Consider the following 25553-nt stretch of genomic DNA (forward strand, 5'->3'; position numbering starts at 1 on the left):
TGATGAAATGGGAGACCCAGTTCTGAGATCAAAATTCGACAGAACTCTAAGAGACCTAAATAAGAACATGGCATCTAGAAATGAGGACATACCCTCAGAATTACTGGCTGCCGTAGGAGAAACCAGCATGGCGAGGTTATTCCATATCATGCGTAAGATGTATGATACAGAAGTGCCATCCGATTTTTGGCAGAATGTTGTTATACCTATTCCCAAGATAATGTTGATTGGACCAAGCTATTTAAGATTCCGGAGGTGATCAGGATCATATACAAGAAAGAAGAATTATCTACATTTGTGCAAAAAAAAAAAAAAGGTCTGCAGTGATAAAATCAAGGGCTTTGGAAAAAGCAAACAGCAATCCAGAAAGCAGTGAGACAAGGCTGCAGTTTGTCCCCCCTCCTTTTCAGTGTTTATATAGAACATGTGGTAAAGGAAACCAAAGGGAATTTGGAATGGTAATTACAATCCAAGGAGAGGAAATCAAAACCCTGAAATTTGCCGATGATATTGTCATTATGTTATGTTCTCTGCGAAACTTAAAAGAGTTTCTCCTTGTTTATTTGACACGACAGAAGCCCAAATGTCTGTATCATGTCTGCACTCCATTACTTTTGTTTGGGAATTACTTATTTTCCACTCGTATTCCTTCCCCAAGACCCTGTCCATACCATTCAGCAATTTCCCGCGATCTCCGGCAGACTCATTTTTTTCAATTTGCTCTACATCACACTGACACGGATAGGTCTTATGGTGACAATAGGATAGGAAAGGGCAGTAGTGGGAAGAAAATGGCTGTGGCCTTCATTAAGGCACATCCCCAGCATTTGCCTGGTGTAAAAGTGGGAAACCGCAGATAACCATCTTCAGGGCTGCTCACAGTGGGGTTTGAACCTATCTCGTGAATGCAAGCTCAAAGCTGCGCGACGCTAATCGCAGGACCACTTACTCGGTGAGAGAACAGATTCATAGAGACTTGCATCCTAGCAGGACAACTAAGCAAAGCTCACAGAAAGAATAAGTGAAGGGAACTGACTACCTGCCTCATAATCACAATGCCACAAATTGAATTTACAATCAAAGAAAAAGGTAGGGTTTTCCACCTGTTCAGTACTACAAATTAGTGAAATTATTACATCATCACATTTTTGCTGTCATTTTTGGTACTGGTTTCGGCAACTTTATTTGCCATCATCAGCCTAGGAGATTGTTGCAGGACATTTTGATAGCTACATTAATATATTTATAACATATGTATGTACGTAAGCATTTTTTATCCAGCATGTTTAAAAGCTTGTGATGCACTCGGCTGTTGGAACTTGTTATTATTCAATGTGTGGCTTTAATTCAAGGAGATATATACTTTAAAGTTGAAAACCAAATACTATTCCTAGCAATGTTCAGGTTATCATATCAGGCTTTTGAAACTATTACAATAATAATATCAAACACAGAAGTCATTAATTTGTATTTTAATATCATGTTGTTGTCATTGACGTACGGCAGATCATTGTATTTTATTAGTCTTACAGCATCCTGATACAATCTTGGTAGTTTCTTCCTATCCTGGTATTTATGGTATGCATGTGGACACATGTAGAAATGTTATTTAATTGTGGTTTTTTTTTGTTTTTTTTTTTTTTTTTTTTTTTTTTTTTGGACATGTACTGTACATAAAAAACTTCATTTCAACATTTCTTCTACATATGATTTCATTATACAGTATTGCACCTGCACCCCTAAGGTAAACTCTAAACTCAGTGACTTTTTAACATAATATTCACACCTGCCATTGCACCTTTTTTGATTTGTACCTCTATGACCATTAAATCTAATATATGTCCTGCAGGTCTGCCTTGTTTTATCTTCCATCAACAAAGTGAATTCACCCTTATCTTAATGTAGTGTTGTTGTTGTTGTTGTTGTTGTTTTTTGGAAAGCTGATATTTTTTATTCTTGTAATTTCATGTTATAGTACCCTGCATGAAATTACCAGTTCATATTATCCATTTCTGAATTTTAAACTTTGTCCTATAAAAGGATCAGTTGACAAAACATTCTCCAGGCAGTTCATTTGCATGCCAAACAAGCTGTTTATATCTGTATAAATTATTTCAGTGTAAACAAAAAAGTATATGAAACAGAGGAAGAACTGTACATGTTGAAATTTTAAGTGTTGTCATTTTACAGTATTTTATCCTTTGTATTTATAATTTATGGCCTGATATTTTTTTATTAAATGTAAAGCTGCTGGAACCTAGCATAATTTTGAAAATCCTAACACCAAGTTGTATATACTGTTATTTCAAAAACAGTAATCCCATTCCTGTGCTTTATAAATATCTAAACAAAATAAAGGAATCTTGATAAAGAAGTTTCATGGGACAGTTTACCTGAGCATTATTGATGAATTGATTGCCATTATGTTCTAAACGGCCTAGGATAAACATCTGGCATATCATCACATGACACTCAGCATTATTAATTGCTTTAATGTATTGCAATTTGGGGTCCAGCTGTTGGTGTTTTTTACCGGTAGTCAACATATTGGCTTCCGAGAGTATAACATGTTGTTTTGGTTGTTAACAAATCAGTGGAGCGCAGGGAGTATAAATAAAATTATTTGAAAAAAGGCTCACCACATAATCAGTTATCTACATTTAGCACTGTCACTGAGTTGGCAGATTGCCTATCAATTGTTTACCTAGCTTCTTCTTAAATATTTTCTACATACTTGGAAATTTATTGAATATTTCCCTTGATAATTTATTCCAATCCCTTACTCCTCATCCTATAAAGTGTTGTTTTGATTTGGTGGATCTCTCCAACCATTGTAATTTAAACATACCACATCGTCGAGCATCTAGTCTCCTTACTCCCAGGTCTTCCCAGCCCGAAGTTTGCAACATTTTTGTAACAATACTCCTTTGTTGGAAATCTCCCAGAACAAATCGTGCTGCTTTCCTTTTAATTTTTTTCCAGTTCTCTTATCAGGTAGTCCTGGTGAGGGTCCCATACACTGGAGCCATACTCTAACTATGGTCTTACCAGAGACTTACATGCCCTCTCCTTTTCATCCTTACTACAACCCCTAAATACTCTCATAACTATGTGAATAAATTTGTAACCTTTCTTAACAACCTCGTTAAAATGGTTACCCCAATAAAAATCATTCCTTATACTAACACCTAGGTACTTACATTGTTCCCCATGATACAATAATTCAAACTGAGAAGACCTTTCCTCTTGAAGATTCTTACAACTTGACCTTTTATCCCATTTACATTAACACCATAGTCTGTTGTCCATCTCGCAACATTGTTTAAGTCCCCCCGCAGTCACCCCCAAGCTTGCAACTTATTTACTACTCTGTACAGTATAACATCATCCGTAAATAGCCTTATGTGTGATTCCAGATTTTTACACTCATCATTTACACATATATATAAACTTAAAGGTCCAATAATACTGCCCTGCAGGATCCCTCAGATAACCCTGACATCTGTATAGATGGATAAATGGGTAGTATGATTTCAACACCACCTAGCGGTGAGCACAGCAAGTTTTTGGTTTGGCTTACTTTGCAGGACGATTAGTAATCTCTCATCAGTTATCGATCAGCTTCATTACAAGGCAGTGTGTTTCTGAAGTGAAATTATATCACAGTGAAGCAGTGTTTTTGCAATGGAAGAATTTACTGATGTCTTCTTAGAAGGGTGACTGTTATTTACATATATAGATATTTACAGGTCACTCAAAACATAGTTTGATACTATGTTAGAGATGTTGTTTTAAGTATGAGATGAGTTTTTAGTGGGCTTCACCCATGTTGGCTCACACAAATATGGCCAAAATTTGTGCATCCTTCCTGAAGGATATTAGGGAAGTACAGTTTGTTTTGTTCCAGGATAGTCCTCACTCTGAATGAACTATTAAGGATTCTCAAAGAGAATGAGCTGGCCTCACGGTGTAGGAGTAACATCACTGCCTCCTACCTGGAGGCCCTGGGTTCAACTCCTGGCCAGATGAGGGTTTTTAATTTGGATCTGAGGGCTGGTTTGAGGTCCACTCAGCCTACCTGATTTCAATCGAGGAGCTATCTGATGGTGAGATAGTGGACGCAGTCTAGAAAACCAAGAATAACAGCATAAAAGATTCATTGTGCTGACCACACAACACCTCGTAATCCGCAGACCGTCGGGCTGTGCAGCAGTTGCTTGGAAGGCCATGGCCCTTCTGGACTTCTGTGCCATGGTGTTTGGTTTGGTTTGCTCAAAGAGAATAAAGTTCCTGGTAATAAATCATTTGACATAATAACGTTTCCTCCTGTTGGAGATGTCACAGAAGAAGTCATTTGACCACCTTCCAGGTTCATAGTTGCGATCAGGGGCATCGCTTAGCATTTCACATGTTCCCTCATTGATGGAAAATGTATCTGAACCTCGGTCTGAATGCATACGTTTACATATTTTCTACTTACCTACAAAACAGGGTGTCAACACATGGTAGATTTAGCAGAACGAAATGCTTGGCAACCCTTTTGGAACCATGGTGGATTGCATTATCATTTGAGTTTTAGAAGAAGTGTAATGTAACCACATCTATTTTGACAGCCAAGAAAACAGTGATTTCTGCCAAAGGGAGGCCATCTTAGAAACGGAAAGGAGAGCATAATGCGGCAGATCTTTCAATTGACACTCATACTAGCAAAAAACAAAACAAAAAAAAGAAAGGAAGAAAAGGCAGCCTCATTGCAAACATTCCTCAGAGAAGTGCACTACAGTGTGTATCAAATAACTCTGCTTTGCAAGTTTCACGCTTTGTACCATTCCGCACAAAGGTGTCATGCTTGGAATCTGATTTGTGAAGAAAAATTAATTATGAAATTAAGAAGTAAATGAATGTTCTGGAATTGGCTTACATTGATTTCAAAGGTAGTGAATGAGATAGTAGATAGTGAATTTATTGGGCGTCCTTCTGGAAGGATGCTGAAGTAGTGGGTGTCCTTGATGTCCTTCTGGAATGATACTCAATTGCCAGCATGCTAAGCAGGAAATTCTAGTTAAACTTTTTCTTTTGCTTTATTTACAACCTCAGTGATAGGTTTTCATGGAAACAACAAGTAATTCAGGGTTATCTGGGTTAATCATTACAAGATCAGATAATGCTTCACCTACTCTAATTCTCTTGAGTTCTATTTTCTAGAAATATAGCCACCCATTCAACGACTCTTTTTGCCTAGTCCAATAGCTCTCATTGTCATTAGTAATCACCTAAGATCTATCCTTTCAAAAGCTTTGGATAGGCCAATAGCGATATAGACCAGTTGACCTCCTGAATCTAAAATATCTGCTATAGTGTGTTGGAATCCTACAAGTTGAGTTTCACTGGAATAACCTTTCCTAAACCTGAACTCCCTTTTCATCAAACCAGTTAGTAACTTTGCAAACATGTCTAATATAATCAGAAAGAGTCCTTTCCCAGTGCTTACAAACTACACGTCAAGCCGACTGGCCTGTAATTATTTGCTTTATGTTTGTCACCCTTTCCCTTGTACACTGGGGCTACTATTGCAGCTCTCCATTTATTTGGTATTGCTCCTTCATGCAAGCGGTAATCAGGTCAGTATTTCAGATATGGCACTATATCCCAGAAATCGTATCAATCCCAGCTGCCTTTGTAGCTTTCAACTTTTGGGATGAATGTACTGAACATCCAACAATGTCCAGGGAGAATTGTTATGTTGTAAGGAGGTTAATGAGCAAGCTGTTTGCTTCATTTAAAGTTTACTGCAACAGTTCATATTTATTTATTGCAGTACAATTTGCATGCTCATCACCATTTCCAAAGGCTATGCTACCATTTGCAAACCATCTAGTGAATAGTGTCATCAGGATTGTGTTCTCGTAAGATATGTCCCATCAACTTTTGGTGAACTTGGGGCATTCATTGTGAATTATGTTTTGATGGCTGTTCTCTGGGACATTTTAAGAAATAATTTAATTTGGTGCCAGGCGAAGATGACAAGCTGCACAAGCCAGAGCTTATTGATTTGTTCTTTTCAATTTGACAGTGAAATGTTAATCATATTTTTCATATAGTACTGCATAACAGACTTGTTCTTTGTATAGCAGGCTACATCATGGTGTTTGGATATTTATGAACAGCAGTGTGTATAAAGTGAACTCCTGAAATATATTTTTTGTTGACTGAAAAATTAATGCTCTGAAAGATTTTAAAATGGAAAACTGGGCAAGAAGATATATTTTTTGAATATATAAATGTATAAAATGTGAAATGAAATGTAATAAATGTAAAAATGTGTGTTTCTGTGTGTGTCATGATGCTGAGGAATTATTTTTGACAGGCAACTACTGTTAGACTGTGGTATAGGGTGTGTTGTTCCTGTTGGCAACCAGACTGGTGAAATAGTGGTCAACCAACATCGAGCACTTATATTCTGTCAGTTAAAGGCGATGTTGGATATTCTTGAAAATGATCTGTTTAAGTAAGTATATTTTCACTACTAAAACAACACACTGTATGATAGCAGGTACATTTTTAAAGAAGTTCACATACTTAGTACATTATATTAATTTATTATTGTGGTGATGAGTAAAAGCTTGGTAATACTAAGTTATTTTAAACATTGATAATTTGTCCCTGGTAGTGAATTACAGGTTTGAAATTCAAGATTTTGAATAATTCTTTCTGTAATGTATTTTATAACGTAGTTCTACTGACAATAATTTTACTTCATTAAGTTATGTACATTTTAGTTTGAGACATAGTCAGGCATCAGATTTTTTTTTCCCCCCTCTCAGTTTGCTTTACGTCTCACCGACTGAGATAAGATCTATGATGACAATGGGATAGGAAAGGCCTAGGAGTGGGAAGGAAGCGACCATGGCCTTAATTAAAGTACAGCCCCAGCATTTGCCTGGTGTGAAAATGGGAAACCGCAGAAAACCATCTTCAGGGCTGCCGACAGTGGGGTTTGAATCCACTATATCCCGGATGCAAGCTTATAGCTATGCGCTTCTAACCGCATGGCCAACTTGCCCAGTAAGCAACAGATTGTTGAAAGGAACACTGTATGAAAAAGTAGACATTTTATGAAAGATAGATAAGGTCAGTAAAGCAAAACTTGAATTTTGAAACAATTCATTACTCATACATACATTCCACATTTTTGACAAAATTTTGTGCAAACGTGATCTTTAGAAACAAATTTTTAAGAACAAGTATTGGAGTGTTTTCAGCTTGTTTACAATATTGTAACCTATAAGGTGATAGTATAAACAGAAAAGAGGAACATACATTAGGATAAACACAAAACAGAGCAATATGGGAAGAGGGAGTTGCAGAAATAATACAGGCAGGAAAATAGAGGAGGTCAAGAACAATCTCCACATCATGCAATGTTGTCTTCAGCTCTTTCCTCATCAATTCCAGTTCATCTCTCCCCTGTGTGAACACCTCCTAGCCATTTAATCAGTTTGAAATTCCTCTACAAACTTCGCAAATCCTATGTTGCCACCTGGGCAGATCAGTGATGATTGATTTGATTGATTGCACTCGCTTTCATTCGTTTCCTTACATGACCCACCACTAGAATTTTGTATGAATTAGTTTTTATATAGCTTCTTTTTAAGTTTAAATTTTGCTCTAACTTTATTTGCTCACTAGGATATGCAGGGTGGAAGGTAACTGATGTTGGGGGGGGGGGGGGGGGGGAAATCACAGTGTCGTAAGTTTCAGATCTGTAGCTTGCACCGTTATGCTTTAATATCACAAATTAGTGGTGTAAAGTTCTACTGTCATGGGAAAAAAATATAGACAGCCAAGTTTATACGTTAATAAAAAGTTTATCCTTTGTCCCACATAGAAACAAGCTACACCAAAATTTTGCTTATTTTATTCTACGTTTAATTATGTGTAGTAGAAATTTTTGTCTTACCCAGTTAAAATTTTAACGCAGATTGAACAAAAAATTGGCGGTATTTTTTCCATTTCCAACACAGCGCTTGCTTTGAAAATTCATAACTTTAAAAGTATTGATCTGATCATTACCAAACTTTAATATGTTTTAAAGCAACTTCTTTCTGATCTATATACCAAGTTTTTATTTCATCTGATATATGTGAAAAAAGTTGTTGTAAATTTTGTGAAACAACATTTTCTCATTACTGGGTGATTATAGCCGTAAACAATTCGGCTTGTTATGAAGCCCATGAGAATGTCAGGCTAAAATTAAAACTGCTTTTTGCCTGCATGCAATTGTTGATTTTATATTGATGTATATTTAATTGGGTGGTTGTGTGAGAAGAAAGCATCCTACCGGCCGGCGAGGACATTGACTTGGCCCTGGAATCCCTAGCGACATTGCCAGGTTGAATATACTTGGCGTTCCCTGCTGTACAATAATTGGATGTTTGTTATTTCATAGTTCTAAACCTTTATTGGTCTAGTGCTCAGTATATCAACAATAGAATATGTAGTATATCTTGTATTTCGCCATAAGTTCTGGCTTATGAGGAGGACCTCTTCGTTTCGTTAGTGATTAATGCATCAGTGCACTTTGCAGAACTATTTGGAAACTTAGTTTCCTTAGAAGTAGGGAAGAAGTCATTGTTTCTCCAAAATGTCTCATTTCTATATGAACTGTAGTTAGAGGGTACAGATTACGCTGTCTCTAACAACTCCAGTCAGCTGAGCCTTGGAGCACAGTAGCATTCACTCCACAGCGATATCTCATCGCGCCGTGAATTCAATACGGTAAAGGTCAGAAACTGTGTTTTCTCTCATTTTTCGGTTTTTGGATACAAGAGTCCCAAGTTCAATTACTAGCCATGTCATTGAAATTTATCTTCACTCGGGGCTAGGTGGTAAGGCTTATTCGAAGTGTATCCTCACTTCAAGGTATTAGTATTAATGGTGGGATGGATTCAACGTTTGAAATGTCGTATATTTAAAGTTCCGGGTAATGAGGGGAAATACCACTTTTCGTCATCTAGCATGTTATCCCCTTATTCCACTTTCTTACCCCCAAAACACAACACATTCATTGCGAAGTAGTTCTACATGACTCAACGCTGATACAGAGCAGTGACAGAGTTCAGTTGGCGCAATAGATACTGTAGGCCAATTGGGCAACACCGCTCGGCCAATACACTGCTTTCTTCTGTCAAAACCACTCATTTAATATGAATCAATATAAAATAAATAATTGCATGCAGGCAAAAAGCAGTTTTAATTTTAACCTGACATTGTTTAAAGCTTTGATCACTCAGTAATGAGAAAATGTTGTTTCACAAAATTTACAACAACTTTTTTCACAAATATCAGATGAAAAAAAAACTTGGTATACAGATCAGAAATAAGTTTCTTTAAGACATATTAAAGTTTAGTAACAAAGATCAATACTTTTAAAGTTATGACTTTTCAAAGTGAGTGCTCCGTTGGAAATGAAAAAAATACCTCCACTTTTTTGTTCAACCTGCATTAAAATTTTAATTAGGTATGATAAAAATTGCTGCTACATATAATTAAATGAATAAAGCTAAATTTGGTGTAGCTGGTTTCTATGTAGAACAAAGGATAAACTTTTTATTAACATATAAACTTGGGTGTCTATACTTTTTTCCACGATAGTAAATACATCTCGTAAACAATTCAGTAGTGTAGGATTTTTTTGACTTGAGTTGGAAGAGTATTGTGGTACAGAACATGCGAATCTGTGCTTGAATCCCCACCATAGATCACAAGTCCTGTAATAATTTGCACTAAAAGTATTGAAAATGCATATTGGTTGTAAGAGCATGGTGGTGGTGGTGGTGGCAATGGACTCACTATTGATTGTATCAACTGAAAACTTCTACCAGGTAGGCCTATTGCCTTCCCTAGTCAGTTCTTTCCTTTCACATACCAGTTCATTTGTTTCATAAAATGTCCATGTTCTGATTATTTTGTATGCTATGTCTTTCTAGAAACAACATGCCAGGTGTGACCTATGTCCGTTTAGATGGAAGCATACCTTCAGGAATGCGTCATTCAGTAGTTACCCGTTTCAATAATGATCCGTCCATAGACGTGCTGCTTCTCACAACACAAGTGGGAGGACTTGGACTCAACCTTACTGGTGCAGATACAGTAAGTTTTATTTATATTTATAACAGCCATATATATGAGAAAAAAAGGCAATATTAAAGTAACAAAGTAAGTGAATCACTCACTGCGTAGTTGTGTACTTGATAATGCCCTCTTTGTACACTGCAATATGTGGTATTGTCGCAAAATTGTTCACACCAATGACAAATACATTCTGGATACGGTTCATTTTTCTTGTTGTTACAAATTCTCTGGTGAAATCCATGCACTGCAAAATGTGTTACAGTGTGTCTCAATTCAAATCTTGACTGTGTCAACTGAACAGAAGTCATAGCTGCTGTGGAATAGAATTCCAACCAAATGAGTTTATTCTTCTCTTTGATTTCTCACAGTATTGTTTCACTTTGTGAATTAGATAGTAACAGCATCATGGCTCTCAAATCTTCCATAAAGAAAGATTCTCTTGTTAACTCATAAGCCAGCCTCAAAGGTGTATATTTGGAGATGCAAAGAAGTCTCTTTAAATATTTTGCCTTCACCTTTTTGATTTCTTTCATGTCACTCAAGCTGAGGGATCCCGTATTAAATTTAGACCATAAGTCACAATTGATATGATCTTGAAGAGTTTAAGCACCATTTCTAGAGAAAGCTGGTTTAAGTGCGGAATGTCACTCATCACAATACTTGCTGCTGAAACCTTTCCTCGTACATGAACTGCGAATGTATCCCCGCGACTCTGAAAGGTGATGTCAAGATATTCCAAATCTTCTTGAGTGATTTCTGCTGGATCTGTTCCATTGTACAAGGAAGAAAAATATTTTCATCTCTTCCCGAATGTTAAACAGTTATGAATCTTGGTGTGGCTATAAGCGAAACATTGAACTGGTCGCAACATGTGATGAAAGTGTGCCAAAAGGTATATCAAAGCCTGCATCCTCTGAAGCGGTTTAAAAATATATTTCCTCGGTCCTTGAAAATAAAGCTCATTCAATCACTCTTGTTTCCAATTCTCGAATACTGTGATACAGTTTTTATTGATATCAATAACAAGCAAAGCATGAGACTGCAACGTGCCCAAAATGCATGCATCAGGTATGCATTCGACATACAACCATACGCCCATGTATCCCCATTCTATACACAATTATCTTGGTTACGACTGAATGACAGACGTAGACTCTACGCAACTACTTTGGTGTATCAAGTGCTTTCTGAAAACACTCCTCCTTACCTATCCACCAGATTTCGCTACCTTAGTTCCCTGCACCTGTTCAATACCCGGTCAGGCTGTACGCTAGAAATTCCTGTGCATCGAACCGCAACCTACAACAGATCGTTCACAATCTCCGCCACGAGCTGGTGGAATGAACTCCCCAATGACATCAGGGAAGCTAAATCTAAGACAAAATTTAAAATCCTTTGGCAGCGTCATCTTTTAAGCACTTCCAGTCTTTCTTGAGTGTGAATGGGATGCATGAATGAGAGTGAATATGGTTGTTTATTGCAATGTGTTCCTGTATATAATTTAGTTATACTTTACTCACCTTAGTTTAGTTAGTGATACTTTAGTTGCTTTAGTTATACTTTAGGTTGTAAAGATTTCATATGTTTAAATTTTATGTAAAATATACATTGTATATACATGAAGTGGTTAAGTGTAAGAAAGGGCCGGGAGCCCTAACTTCGCCACAATAAAGACGCTTTAATAATAATAATAATAATAATAATAATAATAGTAATGTCTTCCTCTCTCCACATTATAATTCCATCACCCTAGTGAGGATTAAATATTTGGTACAAAAGGAATTAAATAAATAATTCTTAAAATTCAAAGATATCTTGAAATTATTGAAATTAATTGAACCTTATTATGAATAAAATCTTAATGATGGCTTGCCTAGGGTTTCATTATATTAAATTGAGCTATAGTTGAATTAAAATGAACAATAGTAGAACCAGAGGGAAAAATAATTAAAGTAGCAGGCTGTGAATTTATATAAAACAACTTTAGTAACTGTGTTGTGCTTTGTAGCTGCTGAAAGGCTTTGTTTGTGTTCGTGTGTAACATTGGCGGTAGTTCTGAAACTCGTGGAATTGTGTGACGAATTTCTAAGTGGTTTAGTATTTTTAGTGGTGTTCTTAATGAATTCAACTAAGAAACGATATTAGTCTTTTCAGGAGGCATATTCGGCTTAATTTTCTTGTTTTATACGATCACGGAAAGTGTTCCCAGTTTTATGTGAAAACAGATGAGCATTCATCAATATGTAACTTTGTGTAAGTATTTAATTTCAGGGGTTATCCTAACATATACAGTAAAACCTCGATGCATTGTTTTTCAGGGGGCAGGGGGAAGTTGACCACAAATGCGGGAAAACTATAAATGCTGGCAACTTAAAAAATAGAGGGAAAGCAAAATAATAAAATACAGGTTCTGTATTGGGACATTTTTTGTTATGTAAATATATTATTATCATAAAAACAATAAAGGCGCGTGGCGTCCGGAGCCGGGTGCAGGTCTTACGAGTTGTCGCGATAGGCGATAATGTTTCATTCGACAGACAGCCCCCGAACCATTGGAATTAACCAAGGGAAGTTAAAATCCTCGACCCAGTCGGGACCCCTTGAACCAAAGGCCAACACGTGCTAACCATTTAGCTCATATTATACATACAGGTATCAAAATATTGCAACCATGATATAGGCCTGAGAGATGAAAATAAAAAGCGTGACTTTCACACCGTTTCGCTTCACATTTCTGTACACATTTTGTAATAATTGAAAACCTTTCAGTTCTCTTATTACAAATTAAAGATATACATGGATATTACGGCGATAACCTGCATTTAGGAAAAGATTCCATAGACCCTTTGCGAACGATAGGTTAGATACCCAACACGGCGTGGCTCCCGCAGCTCAGCTCAGACGATGTTACAGAGGTTAGAAATTCAATGCAGCATGTCTCGAACGATGTCACAGTGGCTTGTGCAAAATTTGTGTGAAATTTATTTCTTTTAATTGTGCGAAGCTGCCAACTAAGGAACTAGTTACAAGACTAGGCTATGTGAAAAGATTATTGGTCTGGCTTGGTTAGGACCAGCTTGTAACAAGACTATTGGGCAGAGGGCAACAAAGTGGTCAACAGGTCTCTACGAGGTACGAGGTGATTAATCACCCTGAGATTAATTAAAACTTACCTGGTGCACTGCACAATTTTCTTTTTTTTTTTTTTCAACTAAGTTGGCAGCTCTAGCCAGCCTATACCAACACAGAAAATGGTTTTACTCTGTCTACATTTTCATTCTTGTAAATAAGAATACTTCTAGTGGTCGGTTAGTGGGCCGATGAGAAACGTTGGCACCAGGATGCTCGTGCGCGTGCATAACCTGCGCACAGCACTCCAGCCTACAAGATCCTTGTTCAAGACTAGCAATTCTGAATCGCCCATACATTCTCACGTAACAGGTTGCCGCTATTATATGATAAGAGTATTGAGCAGTCCCTCTAAATTTAAAAAAAAAAATATTGCGTATATTTTTCTTGCGTACGATCGATCAATGTGGGAAAATTGTGACCGAGGACAAATAATTTTTTTGACGATGTGATAAAATGACAGTTCGAGAAACGATAGATGTGGGGAAATTTAACATTGGTTTATATGGAACATTTTTGGGACCGAATAAACTCAACAATGAATACGGGAAAACAGCAGTTCCAGGAACGAGGCATGCAGGTTCTACTGTATTTGACTTGTATTAGTATTGTTTATAATCTCTTCGCCCTGCTGTCCTTTTTCATTATGTCTCAAGACTAAGCTGCCTCTGTGGATCCGTGGTAGAGTGTCGGCCTCCGAATCCCAAGATAGCGGGTTCAAACCCGGCAGAGGTAGTCGGATTTTTGAAGGGCGGAAAAAAGTCCATTCGACACTCCATGTTGTACGATGTCGGCATGTAAAAGATCTCTGGTGATACATTTGGTATTTACCCGACAAAATTAATTAAATCTCAGCCATAGACGCCCAAGAGAGATCCGGTTTACTCTGTCTGCCATCTAGCGGGCCTAGAGTAAAACGGAACGTTGAAATTGACGAGCAGACAGCCAGATGGCATCAAATCGAAATGTCTGCACACGGTAGCTGAGACCATACGATTATTATTATTATTATTATGTCTCAAGACTGTTACACATGTGCGTGTTGTTAAAAAAATTCCGTTTAAGGATCTTCCGGATTTCTCTTTTTGAAAGTTGGTAGGTATGTGATGATGATGATGATGATGATATCAAAATAATATATTAAGAGATAGGAGATTTAATACAGTGTGGTGGGAGACTGGCATGCAGTGGTAAGCCACGGAAGAGAAGGTAATACAGCAGGAGAATTAGGATTGGGACAAAAGAATAAAAGAGGAAATCAGCTAGTTGAATTCTGATCATAATTTAGTTCTTGCTAATATTTGGTTCAAACACCACAAACAAAGCCTGTATGTGTGGATGAGACCTGGAGATACTGGAAGGTATCAAATAGACTTCATTAGGATTAGGCAGAGATTCAGAAACCAGGTGTTGGATAGAAAATTTTCCCAGGAGCAGGCGTGGATTTTGACCACAACTTGTTGGTCATGAAATGCCATTTGAAGTTGCAAGAAATTGAAGAAAGGAAGGAATGCAAGAAAATGGGATCTACAGTAGACAAGTTCAAAGACAAGAGTGTGAGGGATTGTTTCAAGGAACATGTTGCACAAGGACTAAAAGAAAGGGCTGAAGGAAAAGCAATAGAGGAAGAATGGACAGTCTTGAAGAATGAGAGGTCAGTAGGACTGCTGAAGAAATTTTACGAAGGAAGGAAAAATCAACTAAGAACCAATGGATAACTCAGGAGAAACAAGACCTGATTGATGAACGAAAAAAATGCAAAATTGTAGGAAATGAAGAGGGCAGAAAAGAATACAGGTTATTAAAGATTGAAGTGGATAAAAAGTGCAAGATAGTTACGGAAGAATGGCTGAAGGAGAAGTGCAAGGATGTTAAAGGATGTATGGTCCTACGAAAGGTAGAAACTGCATAAATTAAAATCAAGGAAACCTATAGAGAGAGGAAATCTAGGTGTATGAATATTAAGAGCTTGGATGGAAAATTACTTCTGGGAAATGAAAGCAAAGTAGAAGGATGACAGGAACATATCCAACAGTTGTATTGAAGTAATGACATAGATGATATGGTTCTGGGACAATAAGAGGCTGTTGATGCTGATGAAATGGGAGACCCAAGTTTGAGGTCAGAATTCGATAGAGCTGTGAGAGACCTAAATAGGAACAAGGCACCTGGAATTTATGACATTCCCTCTGAATTACAGACTGCCTTCTTAGAAGTGTGTAAGATGTATGAGACGGGGGAAGTGTCATCCAATTTTTGGCAGAATGTTGTTATACCTATTCCCAAGAAAGCCAGTACTGACAAGTGTGAAAACCACCTCACCAATTGTTCAGCACCTCATGCCTGCAAAATTTTAACACATATTATTTACAGAAGAATGGAAAGACAAGTTGAAGCTGAGTTGGGAGAAGATCAATTTGGCTTCAGAAGAAATGTAGGAACACGTAAAGCAATCCTGACTTTACGTCTGATCTTAGAGGATCGAATTAAGAAGGACATGCCTACGTACATGGCATTCATGGATCTAGAAAAGGCATTCAGTAATGTTGATTAGACCCAGCTATTTGAGATTCTGAAGTTGATCAGGATCAGGTACCAAGAATGAAGAGTTATCTAAATCTGTATACAAATCAGTCTGCAGTGATAAGATTTAAGTAGAAAAGGACTTTTATTAGGAATCCACCTAATCAACACTACATAACACTGTACACAAAAGCTTGAAATCGGGAAATCAACACAGATCATGAATATTATAATCTATGATGCAATTATAAGAATCGAGGTCTTTGAAAAAGAAGCAGCAATCCAGAAATAAAGAGGCAAGGATGCAGTTTGTCCTCCCTCGTTTTCAATGTTTATATAGAACAGGCAGTAAAGGAAATCAAAGAGGAGTTTGGAAAGGGAAGCATAATCCAAGGAGAAGAAATCGCAACCCTGACATTTGCCGATGATATTGTTATTTTATCTGAGACAGCAGAAGATCTCGAAGTTGCTGAATGGTATGGACGGAGTCTTGGGTAAGGAGTATAAAATGAACATAAATAAGTCCAAAACAAAAGTAATGGAGTGCAGTTGAATGAAGGCAGGTAATGTTAGATTAGGAAATTAAGTCTTAAAGGAAGTAGATGAACATTGTTACTTGGGTAGTAAAATAACTAACACTGTCAGAAGTAAGGTTGACATAAAATGCAGACTAGCACAAGCAAAGAAGAGCTTTCTTAAGAAAAGACATTTGCTCACTTTGAAAATTGATATAGGAATTGGAAAGATGTTTCTGAAGACTTTCATCTGGAGCATGGCATTGTATGGAAGTGAAACATGGACGATAACTAGCTCAGAAAGATAGAGAATAGAAGCGTTTGAAATGTGGTATTACAGAAGAATGCTGGAGGTGAGATGGATAGATAGAATTACTATCGATTCTTCCTATTGTGAAAAACCAATAGAGCTATCGAAATATAGTTTCAGTCGCCAGAGAACTACCTAGATGATTATGATACTTGTTATTAAAGGGGCCTAACTTCTAGGTCATTAGCCCTATAAATGAGGATGTGCTCGTTGATGAATGGAAGATGTTGCAGATGGAGACCGGACAAGCTTACTGTAGTCATGTCCTAGTTTGTGAACCATGGGCAACAGCTGAGTGACCTAGTAAGTGGGTTCGAGCCCCACTGTCGGCAGCCCTGAAGATGGTTTTCCGTGGTTTCCCATTTTCACACCAGGCAAATGCCGGGGCTGTACCTTAATTAAGGCCACAGCCGCTTCCTTCCACTTCCTAGGCCTTTCCTGTCCCATCACCGCCATAAGACATATCTGTGTCGGTGCGAGGTAAAGCAAATAGCAAAAAAAAAAAAAAATTGACTAGAAGAAGAGATAGAATGATAGGACACATCTTAAGACACCCAGGACTTGTTCAGTTGGTTTTTGAAGGAAGTGTAGGTGGCAAGAACAGTAGGGGTAGACCAAGGTATGAATATGACGAGCAGATTTGAGCAGATGTAGGATAAAGTAGTTACGTAGAAATGAAAAGGTTAGCAGAGGATAGACTGGCATGGAGAGTTGCATCAAACCAGTGTGTGGACTGATGACTCAAACAGCATGATGTTCTAAGTTACACCCAAATCTATATATATATATGTACATACATACTGTACTGTACTTGCAAAAATAAATAACTGACTGACAAGTCCTCTGCCACACTGGTGCAAAACACTGGTAATTTCACAATTGAAAAGGCCTAAAGAACTTGAATACTTCAATATCTGTAATCGGTGAAATTAAATTTTTGAAATAAATTACTGTTTAAAGAATTCCGATCAAGTCTGAACATACAATACGGACGGGCTCCTGGCACTAAAAGGTTTAAATGACACATGCATAAAATCACTAGATAACCACTAGATAACCAAGCCACTCAGAAAGATACAGAATAGCAGCAAGTTCCTCAACTAATTTCAATATCTCAAACTGCAAGATATCTATAATTGGTACATTGATATCAAATATTGATTGTTCTACATGACCTTTTGGTGGATGATGTCCTGCGGTATTGAAAAATTTGTCCAAAATCTGGAAAAAAAATGCTGGAATACGTACAACTTCACAACAACAAACAAAGAACAACTTAACCCTTTGACCGCCAGCTTCATACGTGGTGTCCATGTCCTATACCCCCAAGGCCTAATGTGCACTTTTTACCTTGCAGTAAATTATTCGAAGTAACTTCTGTTCAATTTATGTAAATTGGATGGGCATTTTTTTGTTGTGAAGGTAATGCTTCAGGCATTTTATTGATGTAAATTAATGTGCCTTTATTTTATAAATTTTTACTTTTTGAAGTGATAATTCAAATAAATATTTTCTTTCTTTGAAAAAATTTATATCATGATCAGAAAACATTAATAAAAATATTTTAATAATAAAAAACTGCATTATTTTAGAGAGGTGGTGTTTCCTATGCCACATATGAAATATAAAGCTTTATGTATAATATTGCACTCACATTATTATTATTATTATTATTATTATTATTATTATCATTATTATTATTTCATTAACGTTAAATTTTCTAATCTTACATTATATGCAAATGGCTGCAGTTCCTGGTTTGTTTTAAGTAAAAAATTATTACTGATGTCTATTTCACACAAACTGAACACTCAAAAATTCACTTTTTGCCTTTAAAATATGATACAAGAAACTTTTTACTAATATTTGTACATGTTTATGACCTGGTCCTTTACCTTTTACCGCCTTGACTAGTACTAATCTCGCTGCATAGGGAACAGTTGCATTCCTTTTTTTGTAAAGAGTAAAGGGTTCGTTGCCCGCTCACGGGAGTTGAATTGCTTCTTGGTCACCAAGCCACTCAGCAGCAAGTTCCTCAGCTAATGAAATTGTGAAGTCAAGTCTTGATAGGGGCTTGTCTGGATTATCTTTACACGAAATGTACAAGTTGATTATCATTCTTCCAAAAATGTGAAATGTCACTTTTTTCCAATACTTTACTAGCTAGTGCTAGCAGCTGGCAGCAGACGTACTTCTGCCAACTACTACAACAAAACATCAGCTTCTATAAGGTGCTACTAACTTTAAAACTTTTTGTATATAGTCTTATTTAATCTGGTACTAGTCCAAAACATGTATTATACATTATTAAAACGAGCAAATAACTTGGAAAATATTTTTCTCCGGAACGTCTGATCAATTTGACGTTTGCATTTTTAGACTGAACCTCGAACGTCCGCTCAATCGGACATTGGCGGTTAAAGGGTTAAGATTTGTAGGGAAAATAATATAGTAAATTGACTGAAATGGATCACAGAACTTAAAGAAGACATGAGAGAGTTGCCTATTACAATAGATTTAAAATATAAAACCAATACACTAAAAATATTGAAAGATAAACACACTGGACTACAGACAAAAATCAACAAGCAGAGAATAGGAAGAGTGATTCCAGGAGCAGAAAGAAAATTACGTTCAGAAAGGATGAAACATTTTTGGGCTGACAAAAAGAAGAAATTAAAAAATCAAAATAAAATAATAATAAAATGACTGAAATTTGTGATTGGTTACAACTGTAAAACATTCACAAATTGTGCAATAGACAACATCCAGGAAATAGGATGGGTGGGGTAAGAGAACCCGTTCACAAAAACAAGGGGTCTCTCCTAGCAGCTAAAAATCCAAGAATAACGGCTAAAAGAATTAGTCTCGCTGACCACACATGACCAAAGACCGTTGGGGCTGCAGCACTTTGGTTTTTGTTTGTTTTGTGTTGCTTTCACCATGCTCTCCAAGCGAGAAAATGTTTATGAATGATGTTTTCCAGTTAGGCCTAGCCCTCTGGTGAAGGAATTAGGAAAAAAAAAATCCTGCAATTGTATGAATGTGAAACCTGGACACTTTACCTCGTGACATAAAGAAACTGGAACACTTCCATCAGCAGAAGCTTAGATTCATCATAAACATCAAATGGGAAGACTACATAAGCAATGTGGCAGTTCTTGACAAGGCGCATATAAACAGCATCATTATTCATCGGCTTGGATGGGTTGGTCACATCCAGCGTATGAATGATGACAGACTGCTTAAACAACTTCTCTATGGTAAGATTGGTCATGGCAAAAGGCCTCAAACCGAGCTCGATAGCTGCAGTCGCTTAAGTGCGGCCAGTATCCAGTATTCGGGAGATAGTAGGTTCGAACCCCACTGTCGGCAGCCCTGAAGATGGTTTTCCATGGTTTCCCATTTTCACACCAGGCAAATGCTGGGGTTGTACCTTAATTAAGGCCATGGACGCTTCCTTCCCAGTCCTAGCCCTTTCCTGTCCCATCGTCGCCATAAGACATATCTGTGTCAGTGCGACGTAAAGCCTATAGCAAAAAAAGCCTCAAGGTGCTCATTTGAAATGTTATGAAGACCAGCTTAAGAAGAGTATGAATAGCACCAACATAAATGCTAACACCTGGGCAACAACTGTGCAGAACCACATTCTTTGGCTTAAAGCTACTGCAGAAGGTGTCTCGCTGTTTGAGCATAATTGAAAGTCTACACTGCAACAAGTAATAAACTTACTGGAAGATCTTGAATGATGCTTGTTTTAAGGTATGGTTCTTTAAGAATAGGTTGAATCCTTTAGGTGTATTGATATCAGTTGCTTATTGAATATCTTAAGAAGATCAAGACTATGCATAGAAATTAACCAAAAATCTTGGTGTTATCCCCCTTACTCCTATACCATAATTAACATCAATTTCAAAAAACTTTAGGTGCACCTTTCCTTTGAAGTCCTTCACTGTTGATTTATAGATATGACTTTTCATTTTCAAAGATTGTAAACTCTGTGAGGTAATACTAACATAAGTGTTGTCTTGAGGTCTCTGAAGGATAGAGTATATTTGCAATGATGCATTTGCATTAAACATTCTCATTTATTTTAGGTGATATTTGTTGAACATGACTGGAATCCCATGAAAGACTTGCAAGCCATGGATCGAGCTCATCGAATAGGTCAGAAAAAGGTTGTTAACGTGTACCGACTTATCACTCGAGGAACCTTGGAGGAGAAGATCATGGGGTAAGCATCTTGGATATATTTTTTGCTTTTTACTCTGATAATCTTTCTTTTCTTTTTGGCATGTTGTTACTGTTATTTCATCACAACACATACTGTTGGAGATCCTGTTGAATGATTAGGAGAAGTGTTTGCTTGTGAAGCTTGCAAAGTTAATGGTGCATTAAACAGCCAGTAAGGGCTTGGTGAGATTTCAAATCCTAATTATAAGCTTGATGTACGCAAGTTACAGCTAACAGTATTCAAATTATAAATGAACTTACCTTTTCTTGACTTTTCTATCTACCTTATTTGAAATCTGAAGATGCTGAGTCCTGTGTTAAGCTGAAATAATCATAGTTACATGAATAACAACGTAATAAAAGTTTTCACTGCACAACTATTCAGTGCTGATATCCAGAGATCCTGAAGCATCCAGTGGTGAATCTCCATTGAAAACCATGAAAATGAGCATACAGTCAAGAGGTAGAACAAACTGTTACTTATTTCATAATTGTCCATGATTTTAATTATCTGAAATTTTGATACATATTTATATTGTGTAACCCCTTAAATAAGGTTACAAGTAATAGTTTATAGTAATGATAATAATAATAATAATATTATTATTATTATTATTATTATTATTAATAATAATAATAATAATAATATTTGCTACCACTTTGCAAACACAGCATTACACAGAAATACATTTTGACGCAAGGAGGAATGATAATAAGTTGCACGAAAATAAAATCATAACAAACAGGTTAATGAACATGACGGCTAAGAAAGGATAGTGTGGAAGGTGGCTGGGAACCATATCCAGGTGTGGAAGGTATTGGCATTGCTGAAGAAGCGAAGTCAGTGATGATTTAAAATTAATATACCTTTACTTAAAATTAAAATGAAATGAAAGCTCAAATGATCCACAAAATTACACCTTTTAAAATCGGTAAAAAAATTAAACAACAATTACAATGATTACCCAGAAGGTTCAAATTCAGTGATTTTACTTAATATAACTTGATTTCGGAAAATTTCACAAATGGCGTAACGTTTAAATTACATAAAACTGTCAGAAGGAATAAAATTTTGGTAACATGTCCTTAGAAGGTTATTCATAGAAAATACGGAAAATATATTTAAGATAATTACCCTAATGCATTGCACTTTTAGCGGCCAGCCTCCTCAAAAACACTTCTGAGGTAGGGTGCCTTTTTTAAAGGTGTATACATCTAGGATGATGCAGAACTAATAGACAGCCCCAAGGGGAAATTAATAGTTTATAATTACATCGAAAGGCGTTGAACATAATTTATGAAAACAACAAAATGGGAACTGTCTCTTTACAAATGTGGCGTGACTTACTGAAAATGCTAAGTCATTTTAATTAAATTTGGAAGCTGAAGGAAAATACGGGTAAGCTCCGGTAAAATAAATTAAACGAAACACTACATTTGTAACTAAATACCTGAAAGGTGAAAAACAAAGTGCTTATCGGATGGCGGGGCCAAGAAGACCCATACCCTTGAAGGCAACCTTTCCCTTCACTGGTCAAACAGAAAAGACGCCTTGGCAGAGCAAGGCTCTAGCGATAGCGCTTCTCTCCGAAAATTAGGAAATCTTACAACGGCCAATGAGCATCCGATCTTTTTCCTTCACCTACAAATCACATTTACTTTTATTTTCTCCAATAGGAGTGCAGAAATTAATGCTGACCAAGAACACTTGGGAAGCCTTGAGAAATTACGAAACTGATGCAATATCCGGACATATCCATGCCAATCTGGCACGTGTACACAACAGGAATTGGTGTTTCCTAATACATCTTACTTTACATGATAAAGAACCAATCTTAAAGCCATAATAAAATCAAACAATCCCAAAATACAAAAAGACCAAATGAATAAATACATTACATATACAATTCATCGCCGTCTTCCGAGTCCAAATAATCAAATCCAAGTAATCACTACATATTGTATATATAAAAACACTTAAAATTAATTGGAGAAATTTAACTTGTAAAACAAAATTTGTTATTAAGATTGAAAGCTGGTTTGTGGTGTGGGTTACTGTAAGGAGTGTTGAATGCTTGAATGTTTTCTGTTCACATGTTTCTGCATAAAAAATTGTGATAAATAAATATATCTATAGTAATCCCCAACCCAAAATTGGCCAGTGGAGACCAGAAAAAAATGAATGTGTAAGTACAAGTATACACATGATGTAAATTACCAAATGATAAAGAATAGTAGCTATTTCATTTGATGTTTTAGGCCAAGTTTCATTTGTTTCTGGTCATGGATGGGATATGGCCTATTCATTTTTTATAATAAATATGAGTATTATATTACAGTTTGTTATTAACTGAAGTACTGATGCTTGAGGAACAAAAGTATAATAAGAAACGCTTTTTTCTACTTTTACTTAAGAAGCTATGTCAAGAAATAAATTTGGTACATTACTGAAAGAAAACAGTAAAACAGGGAAATACAGTTATTATTTGCATGTAATAAAGACATTGCAGCCTCCAGGCTGCCAATTCCTTATAGTATTGTTTTTGGCCTGCTACATTATTTTTCTTTAATTTCATCCCAATAATAGCTATCAATTCTTCCTCTTGTGAAAAACCAACAAAGCTATTGAGATATAGTTTCAGTCGCCAGAGAGCTACTTAGATGATGATGATGATGATGATGATGATGATGTTTAAAGGGGGCCTAACATCTAGGTCATCGGCCCTATAAAAGAGGATGTGCTCGTTGACGAATGGAAGATGTTGCAGATGGAGATGGGACAAACTTACTGTAGTCATGTCCTAGTTCGTGAACCATGGCCAACAACTGAGTGACCTAGTAAGTGGGTAGTTGGGATTTAAACATCTCAGAGCTGTAATCAAATCACAGTCTTTCATTGCTTTTCCAATCAAAAATCTCTTTAGCACTGTTCATGAAAACCAAGAATTTTTTTTCCAGACAATGTGAAAGTTCTTTTTAAATTTCTGTGAAGCAGCAATATCTTTCAGGAGCAACATATTTTTTTGAATCATATGCAGTAACACATTTAGATCAAAGTTACCAAAAGAAATAGACTTGCAAACATGTCCAGCCAGTTTTTCTGACAAATCTTGTACCTGAGGGTACAGGATATGAATTAAAGTTTCATCTCTTTGAAATATTTCCATGAAGCGCATAAAAAGTTCCGCAGAAGATATATGGTGCACAATTGTACTTTGATTGTTGAACAACATAAAAGTCAGGCCATCTTTTTGTATGAAGTAGACTGTGACACAGTCTGATTCTTTACTTATGGATATCAACAAATCCGTGATATCTCATTAATTAAATCTTCATTGAAAAGTCTGTGGACTTTCTTATTCATATTTGCTCCATCTGAACCAATCTGAACCAAAAGTTTGTAGCTCCCTCTGTGGATCAGTGGTAGAGTGTTGACCTCCAGATCCCATGATAGCAGGGTCAAACCCGGCGCAGGTAGTCGAATTTTTGAAGGGCGGAATAAAGTCCATTCGACACTCCGTGTCATACGATGTTGGCATGTAAAAGTTTTCATACACAATAGTAATCATATGGCCTCAGCTACTATGTGTAAGCATTTTAATTTGATGCCATCTGGCTGTTGCTCATCAAGTTTTGACATTCTGTTTTACTCTAGGCTTGCTAGATGTCACAGTAAACCAAATCTCTCTTGCGTGGCATCTCTGGCTAAGTTTGTTTATTTGTTTATACCAGTTGCTATTGAATGGGAGTGGACATCTTGGCCCTCATTGTTCTCAGGCAACTAGGACTGTACAATCCACAGGTGGTCCCTAATGTTGTAGAGAAAAGATCCTCACTGGGACTATAAAGTACGGGTAGTTCCTGCATCACATAATTGTCACCGAGCACGCTCGGAATGTTTTAAGCAGTCCTCAGACCTGTGGGAGTATTGGAGTCCCTCTCCCATTTAACAGGTGAGGGATTCCTTGGAAACAACTTGGCGAACAAAATGGAGTTCAGTGGGGAGCTATCAGTATTAATTGGATTTACGGAAGAAAGAAACTAGAACTTGTTGAGTCAGCAAAGAGGATGCATCTGAATGTGTTAGGAGTTAATCATATTCAGGTAAGGAGAGATAACAAGGAAGAAATAGGAGATTATAAAGTGTACTTGATGAGTGTTTAAAAAGGTAAGGGCAGAGTGTGGGGTAGGACTGTTCATCAGGAATACTATTGCATGTAGCATAGTTTGTTAGGCGTGTAAATGAGCAAATGATTTGGGCCGATTGGGCAGTTGGAGGAATTAGGACGAGAATTGTCTCGGTGTATTCACCATGTGAGGGTGCTGATGAGGATGAAGTTGACAAGTCTTTGAAGCATTAAGTGACATCGGTAAGGATCAGCAGCAAGGATAGATAGTGCTAATGGGCGATTTTGATGCAATACAGTAGAACCTTGATAATTCGAAATTGGTTCATTCAAAATCCCATCTGTTTCGAAGAAGCTCTCGTTCCTTGAAGCATAAGGTACGTTTTTGCATATTATTTAAATTGTTTAATTCAAAATGCAGATAATTCATAATTCAAAGAACAATTTTGGTCCCATCACCAAAATACAGACTTTTAATTCAAAACTGCCTTTGTATTTAAAAAAAAGTATTTTACAGAGTAATTCAAATTCAAAATTTATCCGTGTCATGATAGAACATGACTTCTGGAACGTGCTGCGGTA

General features: G+C 36.7%; 1 protein-coding gene across 3 annotated transcripts in view; it reads left to right on the plus strand.

The window, feature by feature from the left end:
* Hel89B (histone acetyltransferase 1) overlaps positions 1-25553 on the plus strand; it is a 570925-nt gene that overhangs the window by 516143 nt on the left and 29229 nt on the right. For all 3 annotated transcript variants that reach the window (XM_067150030.2, XM_067150029.2, XM_067150032.2), the window contains exons 31-33: positions 6368-6508; positions 9990-10152; positions 20709-20845. In XM_067150030.2, the coding sequence (XP_067006131.2) occupies positions 6368-6508; positions 9990-10152; positions 20709-20845 (441 nt within the window). The remainder of the gene's footprint in view (positions 1-6367; positions 6509-9989; positions 10153-20708; positions 20846-25553) is intronic.

Source organism: Anabrus simplex, chromosome 6 (genome assembly GCF_040414725.1).
Source record: "Anabrus simplex isolate iqAnaSimp1 chromosome 6, ASM4041472v1, whole genome shotgun sequence".
Taxonomy (NCBI): domain Eukaryota; kingdom Metazoa; phylum Arthropoda; class Insecta; order Orthoptera; family Tettigoniidae; genus Anabrus; species Anabrus simplex.